Consider the following 24,170-nt stretch of genomic DNA (forward strand, 5'->3'; position numbering starts at 1 on the left):
CATTGACCACAAGTCTTTGTGTGCGGCCATCCAGCCAGTTCTTTATCCACCAAGTGGTCCATTCATCAGATTGATGTCTCTCCAATTTAGAGACAAGAATGTTACGTGGGACAGTGTCAAACGCTTTACACAAATCCAGGTAGATGACATCAACTGCTTTACTGCTGTCCATCAGTTCTGTAGCCCCATCATAGAAGGCCACCAAATTGGTCAGGCAGGATTTCCCCTTCATGAAGCCATGCTGGCTGTCACCAAGCACCTTGCTGTTTTCCATGTGCCTTAGCATGCCTTTCAGGAGAATCTGCTCCAAGATTTTGCCAGGCACAGAGGTGAGACTGACTGGTCTGTAATTCCCCGGGTCATTCATTTTCCCCTTTTTGAAAATGGGAGTTATATTTCTCTTTTCCCAGTCATCGGGAGCTTCTCCTGACTGCCATGATTTCTCAAATATGATGGCCAGCGGCTTAGCAGCTTCATTTGCCAGCTCCTTCAGGACCCACGGATGGATTTCATCAGGTCCCATGGACTTGTGCACGTTCAGATTTTTAAGATGGTCTCGAACCAATTCCTCTCCTACAGTGGGCCCAAGGTCTTCATTCTCACAGTCCCTGCGTCTGCCTTCCAAGACTTGGGTGGTGCGGTCAGAGCCTTTGCTAGAGAAGACCGAGGCAAAGAAGTCATTCAGAACCTCAGCCTTCTCCAAATCCTGTGTAGCTAGTTCACCTGAGAGCTTCCTGAGGGGGCCTACATTCTCCCTAATCTGTTTTTTATTTGCTATGTACCTGTAGAATCCCTTCCTGTTATCCTTAATATCCCTAGCCAAGTTTAATTCTAACTGGGCCTTAGCTTTCCTAACCTGGTCCCTAGCTTCCCGGACAACATCCCTGTACTCTTCCCAGGCCGCCTGTCCTTGCTTCCACTTTCTATAAAACTCTTTTTTCATTTGAATTTTCCTCAGGAGCTCCTTATCCATCCAAGGAGGTCTCCTGGCCCTCCTGCTGCACTTCCTTCTAGTTGGGATGCAACACTCCTGAGCTTGTAGCAGGTGATCCTTGAAGACCAACCAAGAGTCTTGAGCCCCCCTGCCCTCTAGGGCTATATCCCATGGAACCTTACTAAGCAGGTTCCTGAAGAGGCCAAAGTCTGCTCTTTTGAAGTCCAGGGCAGTGAGCTTGCTGCACGCTCTTCTCACTGTCCTAAGGATCTCAAATTCAACCATCTCGTGGTCGCTGCATCCAAGGCTGCCCTGCAGTGCCACATTTCCAACGAGCCCTTCCCTGTTGGTGAGCACAAGGTCAAGCATGGCACCTCTCCTTGTCGGTTCCTCTATTACTTGCAGAAGGAAGTTGTCTTCCACACAATCGAGGAACCTCCTGGATTGCTTGTGCCGGGCCGTACCGTCATTCCAACAGATGTCAGGGTGGTTGAAGTCACCCATGAGAACGAGGGCCTGTGAGCGTGAGGCTTTTCCTATCTGCCTATAGAGTGCTTCATCCGCAGATTCCTCTTGATCAGGTGGTCTATAACAGATCCCCACAGTAATGTCTCCCATCACTGTTTTCCCTTTAACCCTGACCCACAAGCTCTCTGTTAACTGCTCACCTGTCCCCAGACAGAGTTCCATACACTCCAGCCTATCCCTAACATAAAGGGCAACTCCCCCTCCGCGCCTGCCAGGCCTATCTTTTTCTAAAGAGTCTGTAACCTTCCATTCCAACACTCCAGTCATAGGAGCCATCCCACCATGTTTCTGTGATGCCTATAATATCATAGTCCCGTAGACGAGCATACATCTCTAATTCCTCTTGTTTGTTCCCCATGCTACGGGCATTTGTATAGGGGCATCTGAGCCGAGCTCCAAATGAAGCCAGCTCATTGGCTGGAGCAGCCGGAATATCTCTGCATTGGTCCAAGCATTTATTATAGGTGCTGGCAACTGACTGGGTGTGTTGGGATGGAATGATGCCCCCCTCCCCCAACACATCTAGTTTAAAGCCTCCTTAACCTTAAACTCCTTAACCAGTCTGGCAAGCCTCCTACCAAAACTGCGCTTCCCCTTCATCGGACCAGCTCCACCAGCCCCTGCCAGACCTGGCCTACAAACTTGGGTCCCATGTTCAAGACACCCAACCCCCTGACTGTGACACCACCCTTTTAACCATTTATTAACCTGGCTAATCCTCCTAGCTTTTTTTAGGTCCTCCCCTGTATCCTGGAGAATAGATGATAAGACAATCTGAGCTCCAGAGCCCTTAACCACCTCTCCCAGGGCTCTGTAGTCCTTCTTTATGTTCCTCAGGCTACTACTATCTATATCCCTAGCACCCACATGTATCACCAGAAGTGGGTAATAGTCCGTGGGGCTTACCAGAGCAGGCAGCCTCTCTGCCACATCCCTGATCCGTGCCCCTGGTAGGCAACACACCTCCCTTGAGACCGGGTCAGGCCAACAGACGAGTGCCTCTGTCCCTTTCAAAGTAGAATCCCCTACTACTACAACCCGCCGCTTTTTCCTGGCAGCACCAGTAGAAATCTTCTTTACTAGTGCATCCACAGGCTGCTTCTGTCGCAACTGCGTTTCCTCATGAGCCCCCTGCAGGACAGCAAAGCTGTTCTGCGTGGGGGCAACAGGTTCAGGAGGAAGTCCCTTGCTTTTAATTGTCCTTATCCTCCTTTTTTTGTTGGTTTTTTTTTTTTGTCACAAATTCCCAGCTTCAAGAGTTAACAACCTCCTTCTTTCCTCCATGAGCTACAGGGGAAGCTTGAGGACTCTGCACAGTTTGGGCAAGGAGCAAGCATTCCTGTTTTCTCTCAGCTACCCTGATATCTTGTAGCCTATTAATAGCTTCGGGCAGCTCAGCCACCTGCTGCAGGAGAACCTCCACCAGGGAGCACCCATTGTGTACCTAATACCTTAATATCTTGTTTTAGCATACACGGGGAGTACGATAAGCATGAACAAGTAGTAACATTGTTAAGCAAGCGGCTTGATCTACCCCCTTGTACATTGCAAGTACACTAAGCATGAGCAAGCAGTAACACTTAAGCCATCAGCTTGACCTTCGCCCCCTGCACGTCGGTTAACCCTTCGAATCAATGTAGCTTCAAATAAAATGGACAGCTAATACCACATAAAGCTATTTAACAAGATTCAAAAATTTAACTGTATTATGTAAGAAGCAGTCTGAATAGAAGAATTTATTGTGAATAAGATAAATCACTGCCAATATTAGCAAGTCTTAAAGTATCTCTGTTGTTGATTAAATTACACTGTCACCTTAAAAAAATCACCTTCTAAAGGGAAATTTCCTGAATTCTCAGATGCTGGTATCTTCTGACCCCTACTGTCTTCCCATGTGCATGTTCCTGACCTCTGTTAAAAACTACTTTGTGTCCTGAATCCATCAATTATAGTGACAGCTGTCCACCTTTTATACTGTATCTGACAAGCAGAGTGAATCCTGTTCTGGAGTGACAAATTGTCCTTGGTTTAGCAGTAGCAGTCATTCTTCTCTTTCTTGGTAGCCGGTGCAGTGCTGTGTTTTGACTTTCGGGCTGGGAACAGAGCTGATAAAAATGATGCTTTGGTTTGGCCAAGGACTTTGTGAGCCTCATGCTCTGTCAGGGAGGGGGGGAAGCCGGGAGGAAGCAGAGACAGGACACCTGACCCAAACTGACCAAAGAGGTATTCCATACCACAGCACGTCATGCCCAGGAGGTAACTGAGAGTGAGCCGGAAGGGCAGAGGGACTGCAGGGTTGGAGGAGGTATCGGTCAGTGCTTGGTCGGGCTGGGGGGGCAAGTTATCGGTCGCCTGGTGATGAGGTGTTGTATTCTCTTTCCTTGTTATTTCCTTTATCATTACTATTATTGGTGGTAGCAGTAGTGATTTGTGTTATACCTTAGTTACTAAACTGTTCTTATCTCAACCCGTGGGAGTTGCATTCTTTTTGATTCTCCTCTCCGTCCCGCCAAGAATAGGGGAGGGCAAGAAGGGGGGGAGTGAGTGGACAAGCTGTCTGGTTGGGGTTAAACCACGACACTAATGCACCCATGAGTTCAGTGTCTGGGTCCCTCAAGGTCTTAGCCTCTGCTGTGAAGGGATTTTTCACATCCAGTACCTTGGCAACTTTCTACTATACAGTTTCCTTTGGAAATACCACAAATAGGTGAACCGCTTTTATTTTTTCCCCTAAACATGCTGTTAGATTTTTAGGAATGCAACTATCGTACAACCTTTTTCAAAATCTAGTACCTCACATGTACATGCTTACCTCCTTATTTAATTTATAATCTGCTGCAGTTTACACTAGTTCAGCAAAAGCTAAGCATTTTACTTGGCCCTTCACACTGAATTCCACCCACCATGGGGACACTAAGTCAGTTTACGGTGTAATTGAGCACAATGTTCTGCATTTGTAAAATAACCTCAGGACTGTTCCATTTGACAATTGAGAAAGGTAAGAAGGGCACACTGCATAAGGTAAAGGAAGACTTTGACTTGCAGTTCCTCTTGATGCTTATCTCTGTGTAGCCATCTAAGTGTTACGTATGTTTCTTGTTTCTCAGCAGTAAAAGAAAATGCATCTTGAAACACGTTCCATAATTGAAAATTACAACATGTATTTTGAAGATCCTGCTTGCCTTGGAAGAAGCACATAACTCCTACATCCCCAGCCTCAAAGCTGGCTTGCCTTTTGAAAATGGGTTATCACAGGATGGAAGTTTGAGTAGTACTGCAACACTCATGTTCAATTACAGTGCTCTCACAGTTTTCAAAACTGTGCTGTGCTAATGTGCAAATTACTAGCCAAATGGGATTTTCAGGAAGACATCTGCAATTACCCTGTACAAGGCAAAGATACCTTCACTTATTTTGGCTTTTAATCAACAAGGTATTTAATTACACACTTATTTTTGAGCATGAGACTGGAACAATTCATTTCAAGTGGAAAGATAAGGAAGTATTTAAACACTTGCTAGATCAGGGCTATGAATTGCACTATAAATTAGGAAATAATCATGCCTTTCCGTATCATAATTTAAGTGAGGGCAAGCGAACTGGTCAAGGAATGGGGTCTTACAGGGAAAACCAAACAACTCAATAGTGAAAAGAGGGATGGGGTGGACAACCTGTGGGAAAATATGGACATCTCAACATGGTTGACTGAAATTCCTGTGCAATGATTTCATCCCATTCAAATATGCAAGTAACTGATGACTACACCCTTCATGCAAAAAAGAAATCTCTAAAGATTTGCAGGACCTATAAGATTAAAGACAAGGCTTTAACTCAGGTATAGAGCCACTCTCCCTTTCAAAAACATGCAACCCTAGAGTAGATCCTCATCTGATATAAAATTAAACGCTTCTGAAGCAGGATCAACTCATGCTATCCAGGAATCTGGAGTGGAGCTTAATAAAACCGGGGGAGAGGGAGAGAAGGGAAAGAAGATGAGATAGTAACAAGACTTTGTCCCAGGTCAACTTTAACATCATAGCTTTACAAGAAAATTCATGGGTAGGCAGATGTGCAGTAACACAGACAACAAGCAAACAAACAAGCAAAAACCAAAAAAGCAGCACAGTGAGGAAGTACAGGTTGCTGAAATATTTGTGTAAGACATTTCAATACCCTTGGTAGGTATTTGCAACATTACTGAAGGTGAACAGGTAATCTGAGAACCTCCACTCATATACCTGCTGGAAAAGGAACTGAAAAGTTGAAGAACTGGATTCTGATTAGGGTGCTCCCACATTAGCAAAGAATTTGATATTGTCTTGTGCACCCAAATTGTTTACAGAATCAGAAATACTAACACAAGAGACTTGTTTTTCATCTTAGATGCTTTTCATTAAGCAAGTTAATGAAAACCCAATTGAAAACTGTAATGGAGCATACCAGGAAGGGGTGGAAGAAAGCATAAATTTTTGTTTATTATAGATTAGTAGCTAATATCCAGGCGATCCAAGACAGAGATGGAGAAAGACGTCATGATTATCTTCTGGTTTTCTTCTTGTCTCTAAACCCTTCTGTCATCTCTGATCAAGTTACAAAACTGCTTTTCTTAATGACTTAACAGCCAGAAAAAAAAAAATCCACTCCCACACACACAGTCTGTGGTAAAAAGCCTACATAATGTGCTTCCTTGTGTTTTGGCATATAAAGAAGTACACCCTGTCTTTACTATGATCGATGGCAAACTGAACATGAGCCAGCAGTGTGCACTCGCAGCCCAGAAACTACTGAATGTCTGGCTGCGTCAAAAGGAGTGTGACCAGCAGATTGAGGGAGGTGATCCTGCCCCTCTACTCTGCTCTTGTGAGACCCCACTTGGAGTACTGTGTACAGCTCTTATGTCTGAACATAAGAACATGGAGCTGTTGAGCAAGTCCAGAGGAGGGCCACGAGGATGATAAGGGGGCTGGAGCACCTCCCGTATGAAGACAGGCTGAGGAATTTGGGGCTGTTCAGCCTGGAGAAGAGAAGGCTGTGTGGAGACCTCATAGCAGACTTCCAGTATCTGAAGGGGGCCTATGAGGATGCTAGAGAGGGACTCTTCATTAGGGACTGTAGTGATAGGCCAAGGGGTAACGAGTTAAAGCTTAAACAGGGTTAGATGTAAGGAAGAAGTTCTTTACTGTGAGGGTGGTGAGGCCCTGGAACAGGTTGCCCAAAGAAATGGTGAATGCCCCATTTCTGGCAGCGTTCAAGGCCAGGCCGGACAGAGTCTTGGGCGACACAGCCTAGTATGAAGTGTCCCTGCCCATGGTAGAGGGGGTGGAACTATATGACCATAAGTTCCTTTCCAACCCTAATCATCTTCCAGAGGGAAAAGTGCATGAAAGGAATCTATAAAAAAACCTCACTTTTATGTAAAAATGCAACTCAGTAAAGTGCAAGTTAATAAAATTTTTCTTTAATGCTTCTCCCCCAGATATGATTTCTAATCTGGCATGATAACAAAAAGCAAAAATACAGACTATACATATAAAACAGTAAGACAAAATCTGATGGTTAAATATAAATGTTGAGCTTCTATGATCACTGTGTAACTGTAGAGGAAGCGCACCATGGAATTGACCTGCTCTTCTAAGCAGCTTTCTCAGAAACCTAAGCTGATTAACAGCCAGAAAAGGGAAAGGAACAGGAAGATAACCAGGGGATGTCTATGCAGATGGACAGAGACTTCATGATTGAAGACATGAACAGTTTCAACCCCAGGAAGCAAGCAGCTGTATCTGTAAAACACAGAGATGTGAGCAGGAGGAGCAGACACAGCTGTGCCACTCTAGACATGAATCGGGCCCCAGCCTGTCTTGGCTTGCACCTTCTGCCAGGGATTTCTCTGCTGGGTGACAGCACTGCGTTAGCAAAAGTTGCAGCACTTTGCCTGGGCTCCCCGGCCAGCCAGAGGTGCTCTCCAGCCCAAGAAAAGAGCTCTTGTGCATGGCAGGTCTTCATGGTCTTCCAGCAGAGATAAAGTAGCACACCTGATCCCCACCTCCCTCTCCTCTTTATTAAATGGGGCATATGCATGCACTGCAAATAAACAAATTCATCAGGGAAATTACATTCTGTGTCACTAACTTCTCTACAGCCTTTCCTTCCAGAAGCCTGAAAAGACTGGTCCTGAGCAAACAGGCAGAAATTATTAACCTCTTTGCCCTTCCAATCAATCAGCTGTGACCATCCTCCCTTTTTTTCTGGCTAGAAATAATAGGTTTGTGAAACAACGCTTTTACAGTTTACTACTGGTCACGGCATGCGAAATTATGAGATCTACTGATGCAGAAAGTGTTTATAATTAACTAGCTGAGATACTAAAAGAGCTTGGCTAAAGGGTAAGAGCTGACATATCAGCCCTTGTCACATGTCTGGTGAAAATACTGGCTCAGTGACAGAGCCCAGTCTTCCACTGGCAACAGTTTACTTACTCCATAAGGATTTAAACCTTTACAGTATTTTGCATGTGGAAATTCTGCTGTAATGCTCCAATTAAACAGTTTGAACAAATGCAGGTTTGCCCTTCTAGTCACCAAGCCACAGAGCTTTATAGATACTTGCAGGTGATGCGTGATGCAGCTCCCAGAACAGCTGTCTGCCTCCAAGCACCTTTTAAAATTATTTATTAAAGCGGGTGTAGAATTGGTTCCAAACTTGAGGTACAAATAATCCTCTCAAGATAACACAATTCTCTCTCTATGAAAAAAAAAAAGAAAAAAAAAAAAGAAAAAGAAAAAGACATGGGTATCTTTGTTCTGAACAAAACCTCTGCGGAGTTTGATCAATGACTCAGTTTTACAATAACTGAGTGTACTGTATGAAAGTCAATGCTCTTTAGCTGACAGTTCTGTGCTGTACCCTAGGCTGATCTGCTACCTTTTTTCCTCATAATTATAAAACCGACAAGAACAATATCTCCATTCTTCCAATGCTAGAGTAGTTCTTGTAACTCTTCCACCCCAGCTTTTAGCCAGAGAAAAGTCAAGATCAGAGGTGACACAGACTGCTGCAACGCCAGCAGGGTTTTGCCCAGTGATGCCACACATCTTACAGACAGTGGCAGCACTGAGGGGTTTTTGGAGGGTGGGGGGTGTCTTCCAAAGTGAGGAGTTCATGGGTGGCCCTGCTTTCTGGAAGCAGAAGGGGTGACCACAGCAAATGACAGTTTCCCAAACTACTGCAACAAGAACAGGACTGGTGTCCTGACTACTAGATCCCAGGGACTGACGGGACCAGAGTAACCCCACTGGCTACCCCGGCTGGCTCTGTGCATGATAATTGGGTTTAGCTATCTATTGACTGGCCTGCATGTTTTAATTCCAGTGGGAACTGGAGGAATTCAGCTACCAAGCTAGCATTCCTATTGCAGGCAAAGTGCTGAACAGGGCAGAGAAATTCTCCTTGGAGGAAAGTGACAGTAACAGTGACATTCTTATTTTTACTGTGGTCAAGCCTAGAGGCATAATACTGAGATATTGATGAAGGATGCTGGGGAGGGACTCTTCATTAGGGACTGTAGTGACAGGACAAGGGGTAATGGGTTAAAACTTAAACAGGGGAAGTTTAGATTGGATATGAGGAAGAAATTCTTTCCTGTTAGGATGGTGAGGCACTGGAATGGGTTGCCCAGGGAGGTTGTGAATGCTCCATCCCAGGCAGTGTTCAAGGCTAGGTTGGAAGAAGCCTTGAGTGAGATGGTTTAGCGTGAGGTGTCCCTGCCCATGGCAGGAAGGTTGGAACTAGATGATCTTAAGGTCCTTTCCAACCCTAACTATTCTATGATTCTATGATTCTAAATTGGGCAAGCCTGAGGGTAGGAAAGTAAAAATGTGTCACATTCCTCTGAAAAGAGTACTGTTTCTTGTCTTGGTTTAAACCCAGCCAGACAGTTCGGGCACTCACTCCCAGTGAGTGGTGCCAGGCTGGAAGCACTTGAGGCCCACGTGCCCCTCCCGGGGGCTCCCCCCCTTCCCCGCTCCTGGAGGGATGGGGAGGGGAATCAAAAGAATGCAACTCCCATGGGTTGAGATAAGCACAGTCCAGCAACCAATACACAATACAAATCACCACTGCTATCACCAACAACAATGATAAGAGATAATAACAAGGGAAAAGAGTACAATACCACCCACCAAACAACGAGTCCGACCCATCAAGACCCCCTGTCCTTCTGGGTAACTCCCAGTTACCTCCTGGGCATGACGTGCTGTGGTATGGAATACCTCTTTGGTCAGTTTGGGTCAGGTGTCCTGTCTCTGCTTCCTCCCGGCTTCCCCTCCTCCCTGCCAGAGCATGAGGCCCACAAAGTCCTTGACCAAACCAAAACATCATTATTACCAGCTCTGTTCCCAGCCCGAAAGTCAAAACACAGCACTGCACCAGCTACCAAGAAAGAGAAAAAAAAAATGACTGCTACTGCTAAACCCAGGACATTTCTTTAAACACCCCTCTCCCCCCCAAAAAAACAAAAAAACTCACAAACACATCCATAACAGCTTTCCTTTGGAAAAAAACCAAGCAACCTGCTAAAGAAGACAACAATACCCATCAGATCCCTGGGAACAGCACCAGGATTCACTAGGTGTGGAGGAGAGCCTTCTGACACGTGGTATTACACTAAGATGGCTATGTGTGATAAATAAGGTGCTTCAACTATCTCTCTTTGGCATTTATATGAGAAAAAAATACTGCTTTCTCTCTTTCTTTCCCCACATTGGGAACAAGGAGAAAAAGTACTCTTTCTGGATTTGATTCTTGATTAATTGGAATTAATTATTACTACACTGAATTTGGACTTCTGTCTACAACCACAACTCATTTGAAAACAAACACAGCATTCCAAAGCTAGTTGCACATTTTAAACAGCCTATCAATCGTATTTTATAGATATACTTAACTATATATGTGCATATGTATTATGTATGTAAGGAAAGCCACAAATAGTGCAAGGTGCATACAATAAACCACTGTAATCTGAAATGTATAGCTACAGGAAAGAAAAGCTCCAGTCTTTGTAACAAAGAAGAATATAACTGTGATTACTCATGTAAAAACCTTGTTAGTAGAAACTAACCACACAAAGAAGTATATACATGGTATAACAGTGATACCCGGAGACAGAACAAAGAAATGCACAGTCATTTCACAACACTTATAAACTATTTTTCCTAGACAATTAATATTTTCATTATCAAAAGCAATCCTTTCATTAACTTGTGTAAAATTCATGCTCTGTATTTTCTGTCTCTCATTAACATAACATTATTTAGAGTTATCTGCAAATACGGAAATCAATGCTTAAAAAACCTAATGTTAAAAACTCGTATACTGCATTGTCACTCACAGTCTGGAGAATAAAACACCTTAATACCAATGCAGCATGAAGAAGCAGGCACCTCTTTATTGCATCATTGAGTGCTAGGTGGAATTTCCACAAATCAAAAACACCCCATTCCAATTTCATCCTTACAATTATACACAAAAATTACAAGGTAGTACACTCCAGTTACAATGACTGGTTAGTGATTTGCACATAATTATAATATCTGCTGTGTGTGTCATTCTCTTCTGTTTCTACGCTTGTGCAGAGGAAGGGTCTTCACCTGGGTCCTCCAGATCCGTGGGTGTGTTTTTTAGTATTATAATGAGAGTTTAATGAGGACAGTTCATCTAAAGGGCACCCTAATCTTATTTTGTTGCCAAGTTGGCTGGCTAGATGTCTACCTTGCCAGGTTGTCAAATAACTCATCCTATATACAACAGACCCTCGGCTCTCTGGTTATGGTTTAGAGAATAAGGACTAAGGCTAACGTGTTACAGAGAACAGGAACTTCAAGCAATGGAGTATCAGATTTCAAGCAGCACAGCAACCCATGCTAACATCTTAAATCAAGATGTTCCTGTAGGCAACTGTTTCACAAACAAACAAAATATAGAAGGATTCAGTAAAACTGAAGATAATCTGCAACACTCTCCCCCCTCCACCCCAAAAGTTTTGAAAATCATTTCAATACTTTCATTCTAAGATTTATTTCTATTACTTGTTGGTGGGAGTCATTGTAAGTTAGTGGGAGTCTTTGGTATTGATTCTCATTCATCTTGTTGTGTAGCCACTGTTTGGATGATCATTCGATTAAATAGTTGTGGCTTAAGCCCAGCCAGTAGCTCAGAACCATGCAGCTGCTCGCTCACTCCCCCCTTTCTTCCTCCCCCTGCTCCTGGAGGGATGGGGAGGAGAATCAAAAGAATGTAACTCCCACGGGTTGAGATAAGAACAGTCCACTAACTAAGGTATAACACAAAACCGCTACTGCTACCACCAATAATAATAACGATAAAGGAAATAACAAGGGAAGAGAATACAACTGCTCACCAACTGCCGACCGATACCCAGCCTGATCCGAGCAGTCATCTGGGCCTTCTGGGTAACTGCCCCCCGTTTACACACTGGGCATGATGTGATGTGCTATGGAATACCCCTTTGGTTAGTTTGCATCAGGTGTTTTGTCTCTACTTCCTCCCAACTTCCCCTCCTCCCTGGGAAAACATGAGGCTCAGAAAGTCCTTGGTCAGAGCAAACATTACTTAACAACAACTAAAAACACCGGTGTTATCAGTGTTGTTCCCAGGCTGAAAGTCAAAAACACAGCACTGCACCAGCTACTAAGAAGGAGAAAAATGTCTGCTATCTCTGAAGCCAGGACACATACCAATTGGTCTGTTTCTACTTGCCTTTTATATCTTCTTTCTTCCCCCTTTTCCTGGTTCACTTGCCATCTCATTGGGATTAAGGTCTGGAATTTTAGTAGAATTACATTCCAGTTTCAATAGATTTCCGTGCCTTACTAATTCTCCGTCTGGTTCAGCTTTTACCACAAAATTGGCTCCCACTAACATCCAAATCAATATCCATTCTCCCCAGATCTGAAAAGGATACATAAAATTAAATGTATTCCAGAGTCAATTTTGGGGTCTCATCATCCATGACTGTGGGCTTTCTTCACCCTAATGTGGTGTACCCATGCTTCTGATTCAGCTATCTTGATGGCAGTGAAGGTAGTCAAGCACTGGAAAAGGTCCTTTCCAATGTTCCTGAAGAGGTTCAGAAATCCGTGTTTTCCTGTACACATAATCCCCTGGTTGGAAATCGTGTACTGGGCTCTCCAGAGACAGAGGCCTGTTTCAAACAACCACACTACAAAGCACAGTTAAGGTTTTTCCTAGGGAAAGTAAATAGCTATATATATCTTGTTTTCACAGTATCACAGTATCACAGATTAGATTGGAAGGGCTCAAAGATCATCTAGTCCATCCCCCTCCAGCAGGAACACCTAGATAAGGTTACACAGGAACGTGTCCAGGCGGGTCTTGAATGTCTCCATGTTTTCCTTTTATATGTACATTCAAATTTGGTTCTGGAGATTTATACGGCTTTCTAGATGGCAACTCATAAGGACTACTTAAAGTTCCACTTTTAGGTTGAACACAAATTCGCAAAAGGGCCAGTGGGAGTGCCTGAGGCCATTTCAAATCAAGTTTCCTGACATATTTTACAGATCTGTCTTTTCAATGTTTGATTCATTCTTTCTACTTTTCCACTGGATTGTGGCCTCCAAGGAGTATGTAAGTCCCAAGTAATTCCCAACATTTTACTAATGCCCTGGACCACTTTTGCAAAAAAATGTAGACTTCAATCCGAAGATATTCCAATAGGCACCGCAAATCTTGCGATAAGTTCCTGCACTACTCAATGACTTCTTTTGCTTGATTGCTCCAACAGGGAAAGGCTTCTGGCCATCCTGCAAAAGTACTAACCCCTACCAAAATGAACCAACACCCATTTTGCCAAGGTAGCTCTGAAACCTTTTGCAGTTCTCATTTTAGCTATTTCTAGCGGTTTTACTTTACTGTGTGTCTCTTTAGAAGCGCCACTAATGCTTCTGCTCTCCAATGACATTCTTTATATTTTGCCTATATTATTTCCCTCATTATAAGTGGTGGGATTGCTACTTGGCCTTGTGCCCATCCTGCCAGAGTTTCTCTTACATTTAGCAACTTTCCTAGCTTCTCTTCTTCCTGTGAATATTTAGATTTATCTCTTGGTAGAGCAATAGTTTTAGTAGAGATTAATGCCATTTGGAAGGCATCTCTTTTTGCAGTCCTCCTAGCTGTTCTGTCTGCCAATTTGTTTCCTATAATTTCTTTTGTATTTTCTCACTGATGTGCTTCACAGTGCATGACTGCCACCTTAATCGATTTCTGGACTGCTTGTAAGATTTCTTCTTTGTATTTAATACTTGTTTCCTGGGAGGATAAATAATCCCCCTTCCTTTCACAGGACTCCATGAACATGCATCACACCAACGGCATATTTTGAATCTGTCCTAATGCTCTCATCAAGGCTATCAGTTCTATCTTTTGAGCAGAATTTGCTTCTATAAAGAATTCTCAGGACTCACCCCTTTCGGTCTGAAACAGTAATTAACATGTGTGGTACAGGCACTGTTATTTTCTTCCCAAAGTTAATTTTCGAGCTTCTTGTATTAGCCTCACTGTAGCAGAAACTTCTCAGAGACAAGCAGGCCATCCTTTACTTAACAGTGTCTAATTCTTTGGAGAAATACCAAACTGCCCAATCGGTCTTTTCCAACTTCCTGTTTTCTGAATCAGTACACCAAGTGCAAGATGTTGTCTTTCATGAGCAAATAACTGAATATCTTTGGTTAGGTAGACACTTTATACCCATTTAATCCAAGAAAAATTAAAAGGTCTGTTGTTACCTTGATACAGGTCAATCTGTTCTGTAGCAATCAAGATGTCATCCACTTATTGCAGAAGCAATTGTCCAGGTTTAGGTTCTGTATCAATTTGCTTCCACCATTCCAGCTCTTTCACCAACTGGTTGCTGAAGATGATCGGACTTTTTTGAATCATTGTGGCAGTCTTGTCCATGTTAACTGTGGTTTTCATCCTGTTTGTGGATTTTCCCACTCAAAAGCAAATAATTTTCAGCTTTCCTCCTCCAGGGGTATACAAAATTCCTTTAATCAAGCACTGTAAACCACTGATGATCCTCTCTCAATACGGTTCAAGGAGTATATGGATTTGCAACTACAGGGTGTATGTCTTTAACTATTTGATTTATAGCCTTTAAATCCTGAACTGATCTACATTTACCTGAAGGTTTTCTTACTGGTAAAATTGGAGTATTATATTCTGACACACACTCCTAGAATTCCAAACTTTAAGAATTTATCAACCAATTTCTTGATTCCTTGTCTAACATCTGGCTTTTCCAGATATTGCTTGACTCTCACTGGTTTTGCCTGTTCTTTCAACTCTATTTTTACAGGTTGTGCCATTTTTGACTTCCAGAGAACAGCGACTTCAAGCAACATGACAGTGGATTTCAAGCAGCAAAGCAACCCATGGTAACATAAAGGCTAGCTTCTTAAATCAAGAGGTTCCTATAAGTAACTCTTTCGCAAACAAATACAAAATATAGAAAGAACCAGTAAAACTTAAGATACTCTTCAATAGCATGGGTGATCCTCTTCTTACTTACCCTGTAATTGCCTTGATAAAATTTAATGGCCAGTTGCAATCCTGTTAATTTGGGGAAATGTCGTACTATCTTTCATTAGACACCTTAGTATTCAGTGCTTATTTACCTCTTACTCAAGGTACTGAAAGGACAGTTGTCTTTCCAATAATTACTGGTAGGCCAGTAAAACTATAAATGTCCTTTCTTCCTCTAGTTATGTGTCAGACCTGCATAGGGAAACACCCTAAATTATTATAATTGCAAAAGAGCAGTGGAAGACAGCAAGCTCTGTATTGACATAGCACGCCGGCTTGCTATATAAATATGGGGTAAGGAACAAATGCTTACAATCTTAAAAGGTGGGGAAAGGTAGTAACAAAGAACTAACTGCTTTCAGCACTCTACTGAATACCAAAAAATCAAACACCAATAACCCAGAGTAACTGCCTAGGTCTGAGAATACAGCCTACAGCCAGCTGAGCACGAGCCACAGAAGAAAGATTCATTTATCATTTTTAGCTACTCATTTTAATTTGTTATAAAAAAGCCTCACTTTGAAAGAGGATTTTGCCACTTCTTTACATCACTCCTACAGGTATGTGAGTTTCTCAGCTTCTCTCAGAAACTTAACAGACGATTATCACAATCAGTGATAAAGGCTGAGGCTTAAAACAACACAAGGTTTAATGGTTAAATGAACCTTTAACTTTCATTCTGTGAGCTATAATATTAAACTAAAAATTACTTATGAGGAAAGATTATTTTTAAGAGTACTGTAAACAAATTTCCTTGATCAGAAGAAACTGAAGTCGAATTGCAACCTCACTCCTACCCCCAAATCTAAACATTATATGCAGAGACGGTTTGACACAATACTTTAGTGGGACAGGAAAACTTCCGAACCTAAGGTGAAGGTGAAAGAACATTATTCCTTGATCACATCATGCCACTCAAATATAACGAAAGGGTTCTCTGCCTCCACTTTGGCACATTATATAACCTGAATGACCCAAAGCAGGTAATCTGGCCTACTTACTTGTACTATTTCTGTGGGTAAATATGTAACATTTATGTTGGTTGGGTTTATCATGGTAAGTCTTTGACTTACTATGAAAAATAGTGTCCCAATAATAAACTACTCATTCAACCTATCTTTGTTATTGGTACTGTCTCTTTCTTTCCTATTCTTCTTAAAATTCAGCTTAAGTACTTGTCTTGCAGTAATAGAGTTTTAGGATTAAGATACTTGTCCCAAGAAGGAGCATGGAAAAGAGAATTCTTTAAATTGTGCCTCATTTTGGCTGTGACTATCCGCCCCCTCCTGGATTCAACTGAACTGGTGCAGGACTTTGCCACTTTCAGCTCTTGGTTACTAACCCTCTCTCAGAATTACTATACCACAGCTAGGTGAAAATTTTGCAAACACAGTAATTTTGCAGACAGCAGCCAATATCCTCATCTAAAGGTATCATCTCCAGCCTGTGGAATGTTCTGCTAAATACTTCCTCAACTGCTTCAGCCAGAATCTGCTCAATCACTCCAAGAAGGAAAGCCCATCAGGGAATGCTTACATTTACCACAGAGGTGAAAGACAACTTCTTTCCTTCTGAGGGGAAGGCAACAGCAAGCAGCTGGAGGCAAGATCACCCTAAATCAACACAGATGCTAGCTAAACAAGCATCTATCAACTAAACATCTGGAAACCATGTAATAATTGGGCAGTAGCCATCTGTGAAATTTCCAGAGGAGAAAGCAGATTAGCAGGTTTCACGCATGGGAAAGGTGAGACACTAAAGTTTAGTGAGGAAACAACTCTGCAGACACACACCAAACGAGGAGAGCTTAAGGGTCTGTCCCCATGGCATCCTAATGAAGAGGTGAAGACACTGCTAAACAAGCTCACTTGCTTATGGGAGCACATCTAGCTATGGCAACATAATCCAGTTATGCAAAGAAAGCCATCCTACACAGAATGTATGCCTAGCTCAGTTCCCCATCTCCAATGCAATGCTACTTGGAGCTGCAATTTCAGTATTGCCTTTGACTGGACTGTATTCTGCACAGGGTTTCTATATCTTGGGAAATTATGCCTGTCTTGGAGCAAAGGGAAATGCATTGTCAAAAAGCCTCCTTACCAAAGGTACAGATTGCATAGTACTCTTCAAACATTATCCCCTACTGGAGAGTGTTTGACCATCTCAGTGTTGTTCTGCAAGACTGCCCCTGAGGGTTGCTCCCATAATAAATAAAGGACCACACCAAGGTCACTTCTGGGGACATCAGGAAATGCTCCCCAAACAGTTACACTTTATGTCATACCTGCTCCTGTGTGCAACAACTATCCCAAAGCACCTGCAACCTACCTGCTATAGCCTTTTGGCACATGTCTATGCCAAGGCTTGCTAATGGTTGTTTTTGGACTCAGTACCTCACCAGTAATATGGATGCTTATAATTCCTACTAGACTTGCAAAGTGGTGGGATCATAGCATCTTTCAGATGTTTGGTGACCAACAGCAGGCCTTTAATTTCTGGATGTGAAGAGACTTTCCATAGCTTCACATCAAGAGCTAGAACAAGCTGTCAACAAGGACAAACTCATTTCCAAGTCATAGCCTACTTCAAAAGCGGGTGGAAGCTCAGTAAGGTGGCCACATACTCCCTACAGACCTGCTTTAGGACTGTATAGTTCAGTGAGGGAAATTCCTCTAAGGTAATTTGGCATCACTGTCCTGGACCTGCACCCCTAACACAACTACTGCCTCTCAGAAATACAGCATATGTAATTGTGCTGGCGGTTGCTGATGCAACAAACATTCCCATCAAAATGCATCTTCTCATTTCAGAGGCCCCACAAAGTTACCTTTCAGGATACACCCCCAAATCAGAAACTAGGCATCCATATGATCCCATAATGAGTACTTGCTTAAATAACTCAAAACTGCACTAAGCTTCAGAAATGCACTGATTTTGAGCATTCCTGTGGCTTTACTTGACAGTTTGACCATTTGACCAGGGAAAAGCTAGTTTCCTGGCCTTTTGTCACAGCAGTACAGTCAGTAGCGAGGATGGACAGTTGCACCTTCCCGCTTTACACAGCAGCCCTACGCTACAGGCAATTTTGTACCATGCCCGGAAAGTGCGACTATCAGAGGCAAACAGTCCACCAATACCTTGCTGCCACTAGGTGGCAAAAAGCGCACATGGAAAGTCGCAGTACGCCTAAAATGACTACTAGTCTCAGGGCAGTTCATTCCTTCCTCGGGCATAAATAGGCAGGAAAGCGACCAGGCAGCACAAAAGCCCTGTCCAACCATGCACTGTGCCTTTGGAATAGCTGCACTGCGTCCCAAAGCTGCCTAATTATCCACCTCCCTCTGCATCGAGTTGTGTTGTAATGCTAGCCACCAAGAACAGAAAAGAAAGGCTGGCGACTGGAGCCCCCACCGGAGGCACGGGGAAGCTTTGAAGAAAGAGCAGAAGTCTGGCTGCAAGAGACTGTGAAACTCTGAGAGAGAGCAAAAGAAGGGAGCAGGGGGAAATCCTGTGCAGAAGGATTTACTCTGCAAGACTCCTTGTTGTCTTGTGCAGTGCTTATGGGACTCCGCATTCAATGCAGAGACTTAACTGACACAAAATCACCTCACCCACCCACCTTAGGCCTGAGGACAGACTGCAATGGAAAAACACTGGCAACAAACACTAATTATCACAGGGATGTTGTCACAAAACTGAGTGTTTAGGATCACTAAAAGAATCGCTGTCAGAGATATTAATAAAAGTAGTTTTAATATAAATTTAGAAATGTGTGACTCAACAGAATTCAATGGCAAGGTTCACTCTATTACGTACAAAAAGAGATTGTGTCTGAACTGGTAATGATTTATACATGATTGTATTAAAGTGATTATACAGAGTTGAATTGAAATGTGTACAGAAACCGAAGGTACAAAAGAACAAGGCAGACCCTCCTGTTGAGTCGTGAGGCTCAGACTAAACCCCCTTGCTTCCTAAACTCCTGATGGAGCCTAGGTGCGGTGGAACTAGTCCTGGTCTCAGACTGGTACAACAGTTTATGTCTAACGGAATTTAAAAGGAAATTGAGATAGAGGAATTAGAGGTGAAAAGGGTAAGGGAAATGCTCCCATTGAGCCACGAGGATCAGACTGGACCCTAGCACAGAAGGTTGTATGAATGTGCTTATCTGGTGCTAGCTGGAGGTGCTTCTTGTCAAGCTGATTTGTGTGCTACATGTTCGTTTATAGGATTGTTGCCTTCTGCTTCTCAGGCTGCCCATCTCTGTAGGTTTTTCTCTAGAGAGAAGGGGGCCAGGGAAGGAACTAGGCAAGAGTGGGTTTGTTCTTCAGGTGTGTAATTTTACCTACAGATGGCCATTCAGGTCGTGAAAATCCAAGTGCAAAAGCAGTAGGTTTATCTTGAGTAGTTGTTCATACTTTTGTAGTTGGGAAGCAACAGATGACAAACTCCAAGAACAGCAGCTACAGCAACCCTAACGACAAGTACAGCAGCTACTCAAACTCCGACTGCAGCAGACAGCGCAGCTACTCCAGATCCAAGCACAGCAGCTACACCAGCACCAGTGACAAGTACAGCACCACCATTTGAGAGTTCTGAAGGGTTTGAATGGCCTTTGGGTACCCTTGGGACCGAGAGATTTTCCCCAAGGCTGGACAGTCATGAGTGACAGGGTATGTGGGACAGTATGGGCAAGCACCTCGTCCACTGGGCCCCTCCAGTGCTTTGGAAGCATTGGAGATGGAAGGCAGCTGTATGGAGTCCCCAGCAACAAGTTGCAGTAACTGCTGAAGGGGAGGGTGAATTAATTTGAGCCTGGTGGGACCATGACACTTCAGGCCATCAGGGCAGAGATGCAACATACAGATGGACTCATGATCAAGGGGTGGACTTAGCAATGGACCCTACTGCTGAGTTTATTCATGAGTGTGAACACCGCACACAGCCTCTCCTGCTCTGAAAGACTGTTACATCATGGACCAGATGGACTCAGCAGCTTTATAGGGATTGGTCTATGCTCTGAGGAATGATCTCTCTCTGTCTCTCTCTCTGTGGATGTATATATATGTATATATATTGTGGGGAGTGAAGGTGATAAGATTTCCATGAAAAAGAGTTTGGGAATGAGCTCTGAGGCCTTGGTACTTGACAAGCCCTGGGGCAATGAAGTGGAACACTGAAGGACAGGGAAGATAAAAAAAAACAAGCCTTGGGAGGGGGGGCCAGGATGTAGCTGTGGCAAGAATCTCAGTTGGAGGCCAGAGGATATGGGGGTTGTGAGAGGGTCTGCAGCACTGCGATTGCCCTATTTATCTGGAGAGTTTTACAGGGGCCAATCAAATTGAACATTGAATGTATGTGCAGGATGGGAAAGTACTGAACAAGGGGATAAAAAGCGCTGGGTGATAATAACCAAGGATTCAAGTCTCTGCATTAACTTGAGTCCGTGTCGTGGTATGTAACACCACAAATGGCGCCTACCACGTGGAACATGAAAATCAATTAATTGTCGATCCAGTGGCGTGGCTCAGCTGAACTGCTTGCTGAATATAAGCAAAGGTATATGTTGAAAGGAAGAGAATTCAAGCCGCGCAGATTGACTCTTGCAGGACAGGAGTAAGCGGCTGAGAATTATGGCTTTAGCAAAGGAGCAGGGAAATGTTCTAGAAGGTTTTACTATGATTCTTAAGCAGTATGGGAAAAAAAGTTGACAATAATTGAAATGTATCCTTCTCTGGGCATCAAAAGTCGACGTTCCTCTCAATACAATGATGAAAGAAGGAACAAAGGAATAATCCTTCTTAATCAAATGCTTTGTTACTTTAAGGGGTACTTTAACTACTTGAATGTCTCAAACGCTTTGCTAATTACAGGGGTACTTTGTTTAACTGCTTGAATGCCTTAAGGGGGTTAGGTAATCAAGAGATACCTCCTGTTACAGGATGAGGTGCAACTTGTGTATTGAATAAGTAACTATATAAGAAATGGAATTTAGGGGGCTAAGATGGTGGTTAAGCTTATGATAGACATCTCCTGTTGATGTATTACCAAGGAATTCAATAACTTTTTAAGAAGTTTCACCCAAAGATAAGACCCCAGCAACAGGAGGAGAACTATAAAGGAACCACATCGATATTCGGGTGAAGGAGACGACAGGATTGGCTGAAGCCCCCGACCAAGGAGTATAAGAGACTGTACCCCAGGAATCTCGGTGTGCGTCTTGGGTGGAGCGGAGACTCCCTGGCGCACCCAGTGCTGCTTGCTTATTGCCTCTCAATATTAATCAATTGTAACAAAAAAAATAATTAGATCAGATCATGGCCAAGATGGAATTTTTATAACAAAATTGGTGAGCCCGATCTGATCTCTGTGTGGCTGCTCGGGACTATAGCTTTTACGAGGAGGCGCCCCACAATCTGTGGCTCGGGAGTTGTAGTCCCGGGTAGTCTCGTGAGGTCAACGAACAGAGAGGCAATAACCAAGGAATTCGAGCTCCCGCAAAAACTGCAGTATAAGGTACCCGTAATTCTTGTGCACAAAAACCCGGACGAGAACAAAGGACTGTGGGTATTGTTCGGTTGGGTGGGAAGGCAACTATGAGAAGCCTATGCTAAGATTGGTCAGGAACACCGTGGGAAGAGATTACCATCCACAAGCAGCAGTGACAGCGAAGATCTGTCTGAAAGTCCAGTTCAGTGTTCAACTGAACTGGGACATCTTGGCAACACTTTGACAGTGAACATAAGTTTGTGTGTAGGAAGAACTGTCCAAAGCATGACCAGGGCCTCAGTGCTATCAATAAACGGGGCTGAAGCCTATGTGGAAAATACGGTAAGCATTTTGGAATAGTGTTCTCAACTAGTGCTAAGGAGTATCCATAAGTAAAGTTATGGTTTTTAGCCTAAAGTTAGAATCCATTTATAGATCCAAACCGTATGGTCTAATATACTGAAACAACTGCTAATGATCAGTTTGCTTCGGACAGGTGACTCAGGAGGAAGTTCTGTACCAAGCTTCCTGGTCCTCAGCAGCCCTCCCTCAAGGCGAAGGAGTCTGTTATGACACACAACCCACTGATACAGCAAGAACATCAGCATAGTGTGACCAGCCTCCCCCCACACACCCTACCCCACCCCACCCCACCCCTCCCCCCGAAGCTTTTGGGTGCGATATGAAAGTGTCTCCCCTTGACGCTTTGATTCTCAGAACATGCTGGAGCAGAAATGTCCCAATTCCAGAAAAGAAGGACGGGTTACACTGAGACAGAATGTTTGCCTTCCACTGACTAATTCAGAGGCTGGAGTTTACAGCCTTAGAAGAAAAGCAGCCATAGTTACCACAATGGGAGGTTTGCAGTCTTAGAAGAAGAGCAGCTATGGTTATCACAGTGGGAGGAAGATGACACTTTTGAGTTGCTAAGACCCGGTATTTAATTCCAAGTATTTTTGTTCCAACCTGGCATTTAATAAACTGTGCAGTCTAGCACGTGTCTTTGTTTTCTTCTGCTCCCCCTTCTGGGTCTGCCTCTCCTGTCCCCTGCTCATGCAGGTGTCCCCGTTTTTCCCTTTGCTTGCTTCTGGTACAGACTAAGACTGATACACGAATTGACTCCACAACTCGTTAGAGTTGTAAAGTAGGTATGCTTTATTCAGCGCTGAGGCACATGGGGGTTTCTCCTCCAAAAGCATGTGCGCCCCTTCTTGCCACTCAGTTCGTTTATATTGCATATAATAATTACCTAAACATGAGATTGCTTCACGCCTAATACATATGCAAAACCTATTCCCGTCTAGTATTATAATTAGGTTTATAGCATTTGTCCCATTGGTGCGCCTGCGCAGTGCCTCCTGGTGGTGGTCTTTAGGGGGTCGTGAGGTTGAAGTTCCTCTTCATCACCGCAAGTAACCTATTGCTTTCATGCAGACTCAATAGGGTTTCGGCTCCTGTCCAAACCTCAGGTTCAGTACAAGCCGCTTTTATGTATCTTAAAGTAGAAACTTGTCAAGTTTGTAAATTTTGTTACTCTGGCTATCTTTTGTTCCTTTTCTTTCTAAAGGTACTATTTGAACAAGAATGTCTTAAATATTAAGCTATGAATCTTATCTACTACAATTCTGCCTAGCAGCTGTAACTCCTACAATTCTGCTTCACCTTTCTAGCAACTTTAACTCCTACGGTTCTGCTTCACCAAGCACAGCGACTGCTTAAGCAAGCAGGCACAATGTTAACACTTTATTTCCCGGTATCAAGACCTGTCTGACTGCTGCCAAATGGCGACAGTTGCTAGAACTGTTGTGACCGACGTTTTAGAACTGCTGCATTTTGTCACAGTTTGAGTTCTTTGGACCTTGCTGTTATGGAGAGCAGAGCTGTATTTTGGAAGAAGCTTTCAGGCTCTCTTCCTGGGCAGACTGTTAAGAGTTCTCCGCCTGCTCTTGCAGTCAGTCATGCAGACTTCTTTGAAGACCAGAGAGAAGCAAGCCCCTAAGTCTGAGGAACAACTCCCGGCTGCTCACTTCACCTCTATTCACAGCCGCCACACCCTCACCCCGTTGCCGGCCAACAGCGCTTGCGCGAGGCTGGCAACTTCATGACGGAAGCCGCGCCCCTGAGTCTGTAGTGGTCGGCGGGAGAGCGAGCTCCGCCCTCAGTAGCTGCACGGTGCTGAGGCAGTTCCCGGATCTTCGCTCGGCCTTCGGCCCAGCTGGCATAGCGGTTCCTGCTGTTGCTCCTCTGAGGCGGGACCGTGCCCGTGTTCCTGCCGCGGCATGAAGAGGATCTTCGGGTTCGGAAGGAAGCGGAAGGGGCAGCAGCCCCTCGGCAGCCCCTCAACGCCCCGTCCCGCCGGTGCGTACGATCTCTGGCAGAAGGGCAAGCTGCACCGCGCGGCCGCCTGCGGCGACTTGGCCCAGGTGCGGCAGGGGCTGAAGAAGCACGGCGTCGACGAGCGGGACAAAGCGGAGAGGTAAGGGGGGAGCGGTGGAGGGAGAGCGCTGAGGCAGGGTCGGGGAGGCTTTGCAGTGCCAGGAGCAGCTGCAGCCCCCCGGCAGCAGCTCAGCGGCGCTGGGGTCGAATGGCCACAGCA

The 24,170-nt window shown here is 44.1% G+C and overlaps 1 protein-coding gene across 1 annotated transcript in view; it reads left to right on the forward strand.

Annotated features, from left to right (window-relative positions):
- The first annotated feature begins 23,768 nt into the window (after positions 1-23,768).
- Positions 23,769-24,170, forward strand: part of LOC133222874 (ankyrin repeat domain-containing protein 26-like) — a 59,813-nt gene continuing 59,411 nt past the window's right edge. Inside the window, exon 1 of the mRNA XM_061373025.1 lies at positions 23,769-24,050. Within this exon, the coding sequence (XP_061229009.1) occupies positions 23,854-24,050 (197 nt within the window). The 5' untranslated portion in view covers positions 23,769-23,853. The remainder of the gene's footprint in view (positions 24,051-24,170) is intronic.

Source organism: Neopsephotus bourkii, unplaced genomic scaffold, assembly GCF_033783945.1.
Source record: "Neopsephotus bourkii isolate Nb327-2 ecotype Australia unplaced genomic scaffold, CSIRO-AGI_Nbou_v1 NB_1624, whole genome shotgun sequence".
In the NCBI taxonomy this organism is placed as follows: Eukaryota; Metazoa; Chordata; class Aves; order Psittaciformes; family Psittacidae; genus Neopsephotus; species Neopsephotus bourkii.